This window comes from Sardina pilchardus, chromosome 20 (assembly GCF_963854185.1).
Source record: "Sardina pilchardus chromosome 20, fSarPil1.1, whole genome shotgun sequence".
Classification (NCBI taxonomy): domain Eukaryota; kingdom Metazoa; phylum Chordata; class Actinopteri; order Clupeiformes; family Clupeidae; genus Sardina; species Sardina pilchardus.
In genome coordinates, this window is record NC_085013.1 from 28,391,112 (window position 1) to 28,398,604 (window position 7,493).

The following is a 7,493-nucleotide window of genomic DNA, read 5'->3' on the forward strand; positions in this document are numbered from 1 at the left end:
ATGGACTCAAGATTGGTCTGTCTAATTTTGTTTGCTGTCATCCATAACAGTTGTAGCGGGCCCCATCCTAGCAATGGGTTACGGGAATGCCGCAAAACCCTCAGCCCTCTGAAGGTCTTACCTGGTGGGGGCTGGGACAATCTTCGGAACTGGGATATGGGTCGAGTCATGAATTTCAGTTACTCCCAGTGCAGGACCACTGAAGACGGTGTATATCTTATTCCAGACGAGGTTTTTGTCATCCCGCAGAAGATTACCACCGTGGAGAGAAGCTCAGATGTTTTTGAACACTGGCTAAATCACACCAGCTCAACCTCACAGACCATCAATGCTGATGCTTCTTTCTTGTCAGAGCTCAATGGAAAGTTCTCCTCTGACAGTCAACGAACCAAAACCTATCAAGTGCGGGACAAAGCTGTGATATCTCGTTCACAGGTAAATGGCATTAAGATGTTCAAAAAGCCTCTGTTGTATAGTCTATTGAAACAAGACTACTTTTCGGAGTGATCCGGAACACCGTCGGGATTCCGGAGCCGTTTATGTGTTTCGCTTAGTGGTGTAGTGGCATGGTATCGCCTTGTGGTGGCGATCTGAATATTTTAGATTCAAATGTATTGTGATATCCTGTTAAATGTGTTACCTGTTACCTTGAGTTGATTTCACGAAATGGTTGTGCAGTGCAATCCACCGCACCTAACTCTATGTCCAACTTCACTCTAGGAACCGCACGCACACACACACACACACACACACACACACACACACACACACACACACACACATATAAACTCCACCCCCTCAGTTCCCCTTAAAGGGACACAACCATTTCGTGAACTCAACTCAAGGTACTGTAACAGACACATTTAACAGGATATCACAGTATGACAACCTTGGAAGAACAACACAGGCGGAGGTCTGCGCTCTCTGAGTGCTTTTCTAGTTTATTTTAAGGTCTTCAGATGTGAAGCATCTGTTCCACACTTAAGTGAAAATACCAATGGGATGAAAGAATCTTGTTTGGCTTGGCCTGTCTGTGTCTGTGCCTTTACAATACATTTTATTCAACATGTTGCTAACGGGTAAATTACCAGATAGGTAAAATTGGGGTGTTCTTATTTAGAAAGCTAGCAGACTTGATGTCACTTAGTTTAGCAAATCTGATTGGCTCCCTGAATCTCATGTTTTCAGACCGATCGAGACACCCAAAACTAAATGACTGGCTTGTGTCATGATGCTTTTGCATTGGAAGCCACCCCAGATAAATTGTGAAAATGTCTTGTGTCTCCTTTAAAGCAACAAACCTTAAAATAATGTTTCCATCATTTCAGCGGTTCATCAACTCGTAATATTTGCTGAATAAACAAATTGTGTGTGTGTGTGTGTGTGTGTGTGTGTGTGTGTGTGTGTGACAGCAGGAAAAGTGCTTTAGTGTTGCTTAAATCACATTAAGGGGTGTTGCATTGTTTCGAAGAAAATAGTTCTTTAAATTTGAAGATTGATATAATAATCGGTGGGCAGCACCTGAAGAACGCCTGACCCAAAGTTGCAATTTGTTGTAAGTATTTTGTAAGTATTTTTGGGGTATAAGAGTATTGTTAATATGGTTGACTTTCAGCCTGCTTAATATTTGCATGTTTTTTGTGTTTGGCAGGTGAGAAACCGTATGTACACAGTGGACACCTATCCTGACTTCACCCTGGACTCGCGCTTTATAGAGCAAGTGAAAGAAATAGCAGACGCACTGTTAAAGAACAACACTCGACGTGCAACATTCCTCTCGGAGATGATGGTGGTTGATTATGGTACTCATGTGATCACCTCAGTGGATGCAGGCGCTATTCTGGAGCAGGAAGATTACGTTGAATCAAATTATTATTATTATAATACAACTGAAAAAACTCAACTGTCTAATACGGCTGGCTTAAACTTTTTCAAAATCATTAAGTTTGACATGGACACCAAAGAGAGTCGAGAGTCATCTGAGACTATCTCCTACAAGACCCACCTCACACACTCACTCACACAAAGCCACGGGGGGCCCGTATTCTACCCAGGGATCACTTTGAAGACCTGGCAAGAGAGCACGCTAAACAATCTTGTTTTCATAGACCGATCAGGTCTCCCTCTGCACTACATTCTGAACAGAGCAACTCTGCCAGACCTTCCAGACACCATCATAGAGAGTGTGGCCCAGTCTGTGCACAACGCCATACAGCTCTACTACGACGTTAATAAACGACCAGGATGTCTAGACCGCAGTTCGGCAAATTTAAATTTTCAAGCTAATGTCGATGACAACTCTTGTTTAGGGCAAGCGACCGGTGGCTTTGGTGGTATTTATCAAATATGTACCCCACTCACCCCAGACGCAGCTCTAGCTTGTGTAGGGCAAAATCAGACTAATCCTGCCACTAGGGCCTACTCATGCGGTGAGCCTTATCTCCCCACACTTTTACAGTCTGCTGTGATTGAGAAGCAGTACAGTTACACTGAGTGTCATGACGATTGCGAATCCCTCTGTTTATTTGACTGTTGCAAAACAGTTTGTAACACTTTGGTTTCAGTTCGGAGAGCAAAAGTCATGACCTACTGGTGTGCCACAGATAAGTTTAATCGCTCAGTGTACCTCTTCGGTGGTTTGTACAGTCCAAATGTTGAGAATCCATTAACCAGGTCTAAAAGTTGTCCACCTAATTTTTCCCCGCGGACATTTCTGTCCAATGGTTTTAAGATTTGTCTGAGTAATGGTTATGGAATGGCTTCTTCATATTCTGTGCCTTTTGGAGGCTTTTTCAGCTGCATGGCTTCCAATCCCCTGGCTTCATCTGATTCTCGCTGCCCACCACAGTTCAGCCAACACCTCGTCACGATAGACGACGGGTGCCAAATTCTGTACTGTGTGAAGTCTGGAGCATTTACAGGTGGGCAGCTGAAACCCATCAACTTGCCTCCGTTCACTCACCCAGAATTGATCAGAAAGGTTGATAACAAGACAATGATTATGGTAACTGAGGGAGATCAGGTGTGGCTTCGGAGAGGAAATTCAAATTCATGGCACCGGGCCGAGTCATGGGAGGTAGCTAAATATGTGAGACAGCTTCACACTTCAGAAGGAGGGCAGATCACTGCAGGATTTCTTGTCACGTTTCCAATCATCCTAGCTATTGGAGTAGCGTATGTAGTAAAGAGGAAATTCAGAAGCTGGTCTCAAAGTCTTAGAGGGGGCTATGAGACTTTTCCTGACATTCAGCCAGATCCAGGGGTGTAGAAAGAGGACCAGATGTCTAGATGACACTGATCTGTTATAGTTTTAAAAGACAGTGTTTTAGATTATGCAGAAAGGGATAGCCTTTATTTAAGATTATACTGCTGTGTAATAAATCATTTCTTATTTCAGGGTATACATGCATTTGGGTGGTACACTGTATGTTCAGAAATATATATATATTTTTCCCCTAATAAACACCTTGTGAAAACATTGAACTCAAGATTGATTTGTGAAAACTTTTTTTTTTTGAAAACAACAACACATGAATAACAATTAAAAACAATTTTCAACTATGACAAAGCCTACGTATGGGCTGGCTGGCTGGCTGGCTGTAGCCTGGAAATCTAGACGCCCCTTGTGGCAGTAAATCTAATTTGCTGCCGGGGTAGTCTAGCAACTCTCTGTTGACTTGGGCATGGGCTTTGGCAACAATCACGGAACCAATCACATCGGGTGGAGTCGGTGGGCAAGCTTAATATATATATAAATATGTATATATATGTTACTTGTGCAATGACAATAAAGTTGAATATAAGGTAATCTAAATGATATCACATCCTCTGCTGAACCCACTTTCCTCTTCTTAACCCAAACCGTAACAGCTGATCTCTTCCTGTCAGTTCTGCTGTGAAGTCCGGCATGAGCACAGCTCATATAATACTCATCATCTCACTTCTGAGGACTGCAGGTTAAATTACTTATACGTATATTTCCAGTTTAGTAATTCTTAACTCTGAATAAGCTGCTAATTCCCTGCTGTACATTTAAACATTAATTGTGAATGTGTGAATCGGGTAGGGAAATCGTCACGCTTCTAGGCCTAGCCTATAATTAGGCCTATTGTATGTGCATGAACAGAATGGATTGGGCAGGCAGCCAGTAGCAGTTCAAGCTACTGTACTTTCTAAAAAAAATGTATGGAATTGATAATATATGTGATGTGAAATAAATGTAAAATATACAAAAAGAAACTATTGCATGCCAGCAAAAGGCAATTCAACAAAGTGTATCTGGTTAGGCCTGTAAATAAACATACACAAGCAAATGAAAAAGCCCACTCAAAACTCAAAAGATTCACTCAATGTTATTAACCTGTTGTTATTTCTGTTAGGGGCCAAAAATGACGATCTCTGTAGAAAATGACAGGCTCTGGCTTCCTCTGACATCACACCCCATTCAGTGGATTGCAGTGACATTGTGGTGACATTGACATCCTTGATTTCCACATGTATTTACATAATATGCAATATATAGCAAATGAGGATTCAAATAAGCCAAAGGAATGCAGAACTCACATCTACAAAAACACAACGGTGGGAAATTCACTGCCATAAGGGACACAAAAGATAAAGAAATTACGAAAAGACTAGAATCATATTATCAGTAAAATAGAATAAAACAAAATGCAAATATATACTTTTATACAAAAAACAACTCAGCAGTGCAACAGTCAAAAAGCAGAGCAAAATGCTTTACAAATTTTGCCCATTGAGCACATGTTTTTTTTTTCATTTCTTTCTTTCTTTTCCTTTCTTTTTCATACAATCCTTTATCAAACTGTAAGTCTAGCAACAAAATGATACACACACACACCATTTAAATGGCTCCTTCAAATGAGAAACAACTGACGGACTTTATATGCACTTTGCACTTTTCAGAGGTTTCTTCTAAATACCAGTAAGGCTCCTGTGCAAGATTACAGTATCCACTCATATCGCAATGAACAAGAAAAGAAAATTAGACTGCAGTAATATTATTTATTATCATTAGTATGTATTACTTGTCTTCTGCCTTTGTGAAAGCTTTACTGATTTCAGAACTATTTAAGCATATTAAGTTACTATTCGACAATAATTTTTAGTTACTAATGAGACAATTACTTTACTAACAGAACACAAACCTAACGTCAGCACCTAGGAAACAATAGGAAATCATTTTAAGTACCATTGTGTTTGATAGCCTACCCCAATGAAAGAGTGTCAAAAAATAGTAAGGTACGGGTCAGCTGTTTGATGCTATTTCTGCTGATGGAGACCATGTTACATGAATGTGAGTCTCAGCTCTATTTGCTGCTGTTCTGGCTACAGGCCTATTCATGTAAACTTGGGCTCTCAGAATGACCTTGACAATAACCTTGGTAGCTCATTTCTGGCAAGTATAGGCTCGGTATGCAAAGCCTTCAGAGCTTCAGTCATCATCAGTTTCTGTCTCATCGCCTGTGATTTCCCTGGCAAATGGCACCTGGTAAGCAAGAAACGGCTTTAAGAGAGCTGCAGCAAAGCACACCAGCAGCAGTCTGAGAGGAGCGGACTCTACTTTGGGTCCAGTCTCTCAGCTGATAGAGTAGCCTGCGTTGGGTCCAGTCTCTCAGCTGATAGAGTAGCCTGCGTTGGGTCCAGTCTCTCAGCTGATAGAGTATAGGCTGCGTTGGGTTTAGTCTCTCAGCTGATAGAGTAGGCTGCGTTGGGTTTAGTGTCTCAGCTGATAGAGTAGCCTGCGTTGGGTCCAGTCTCTCAGCTGATAGAGTAGCCTGCGTTGGGTCCAGTCTCTCAGCTGATAGAGCTGACTTTACGTTCTATTAATCTAAGTTTCTATTAACTTTTGTCAATCATGCAGACACAGTTGTTGCTGCGACTATTGGTGTGTGTGTGTTTATACGTTCACACTTCCTGTTCTCAGGAGAGGACACACATCTTTGTGAACAAGAATCTAAAGCAGGCTGAGGCACAGACGTACTGCCAGCGGCACCATGACACCCTGTCTTCCATCCTCACCCAAGATGACCACCAGAAACTCCAGAGCCTGAACCACACAGGGCCTTCCTGGATTGGGCTCTCTCGGGGTCTGGACTGGACATGGACCGACGGCAGCAAGCCAACCTTCTACAACTGGCGCCGGTTGGAAATGTGTGCTGTGGTGACCACAGACAGGCTGTGGGAGAGTGAGGACTGCAGTAAAGGACTACCGTCTATCTGCCAGACCAATCAGGGACAACACAACCCTGTCCAGCAGGAAAAGACATGGGAGGAGGCCAAGACTCACTGTGAAGACAGAGGCCACAAACTGGCTACCTTCAAAAGCGCGTCCGCCAAACCCAGTCAGTGGCCAGACAACCCGCACTGGATCGGACTGAGGAGACGGGATGCAGGCTGGAGCTGGGTGGACGAGGATGGAGGGGGAGGCCTGAGCTACTCTAACTGGAAGACTCTACGGTTCTGCGGACTGATGCATCCTGATGGAGAATGGAGAGATGAGATGTGTCATGAAAAATACCCGTTTGTGTGTGCGGACGGTGCGGACGAGCAGTCATACCACCTGAACACACCGCGTCTCAGCTGGCATGAGGCCAAGCAGGAGTGTCAGAAGAAAAGCATGCATCTGGTCACCATCCACGACGCCAGTCAAAACACCATTCTCCGAAACAAGTTTAATGACGAGTTCTGGATCGGTCTGTCCATCAATTCCTGGAAGTGGCCCGATGGCTGCAGCGCTGAGCTCCAATACTGGGGTGACAAGGAGCCCAACGGTCTGACAAGAGGCGAGACATGTGTACTGATGAGAAATGGACAGTGGAACGACGTGATATGCTCTCAGTCTCATCCCTTCTTCTGCTTGATGAGGCCCCAGGAGAAGTTGAAGGTGCTTAGAGCGCCCTCTGGGTGGGAGGAGGCTCTACTGCACTGCCGGGGGCTGGGGGGGGACCTGGCCAGCATCGGGAACCGTGACAACCAGATGCTCATCCAGCAGGTGGTCCACGCTGCCGTGACGACGCATGTGTGGGTGGGGCTGCGTTTCCTGGCGGGGGAGTGGCTTTGGCTGAGTGGCGAGGGTCCGGAGTACCAACACTGGGCACCGGCAACGGGGCAGGAGATTTGCCCCCTTCATCACTGTGGGGCAATAGAACGCAACACGGGCCACTGGGTGCCCAGGGGCTGTGAGGAGGAGCTAGACTTCCTGTGCCAGCTGCCCTGATAGCTGATGTGTGTGTGAGTTTCTGTTTATGCATCTGTGTTTGTGTGTGTGTGTGTGTGTGTGTTTTCAGTAGTGTGTGCGCTTGCTGTGGTGAGTTTGTGTGTGTATATTGTCGTAGTGTGTGTATGTATGTGTGTATGTTGTGGTGGGGTATGTGTATGTAGCCCATGTTGTCAATTTTATGAACATGCATATCCGTTTGTATAAGTGTTTTTCTGTAGTGTCTATGATTGTTTGTGTGTGTGTGAGTATG

General features: G+C 44.2%; 1 protein-coding gene across 1 annotated transcript; it reads left to right on the plus strand.

Annotated features, from left to right (window-relative positions):
- LOC134067117 (macrophage-expressed gene 1 protein-like) lies at positions 1–7,240 on the plus strand. The gene is made up of 3 exons (XM_062522193.1): positions 1–435; positions 1,652–3,169; positions 5,948–7,240. Exons 1-3 carry the CDS (start codon positions 1–3, stop codon positions 7,238–7,240), a joined length of 3,246 nt encoding a protein of 1,081 aa, XP_062378177.1.
- Positions 7,241–7,493: the final 253 nt, after the last annotated feature.

Bases quoted from the DNA above. Each gene is read 5' to 3' on its own strand.
- LOC134067117 (XM_062522193.1), top strand. From the start codon at position 1: ATGGACTCAAGATTGGTCTGTCTAATTTTGTTTGCTGTCATCCATAAC. The intron at 436-1,651 runs GTAAATGGCATT...TGTGTTTGGCAG, and splicing joins CTGTGATATCTCGTTCACAG to GTGAGAAACCGTATGTACAC. The intron at 3,170-5,947 runs GTAGCGTATGTA...TCCTGTTCTCAG, and splicing joins CAATCATCCTAGCTATTGGA to GAGAGGACACACATCTTTGT.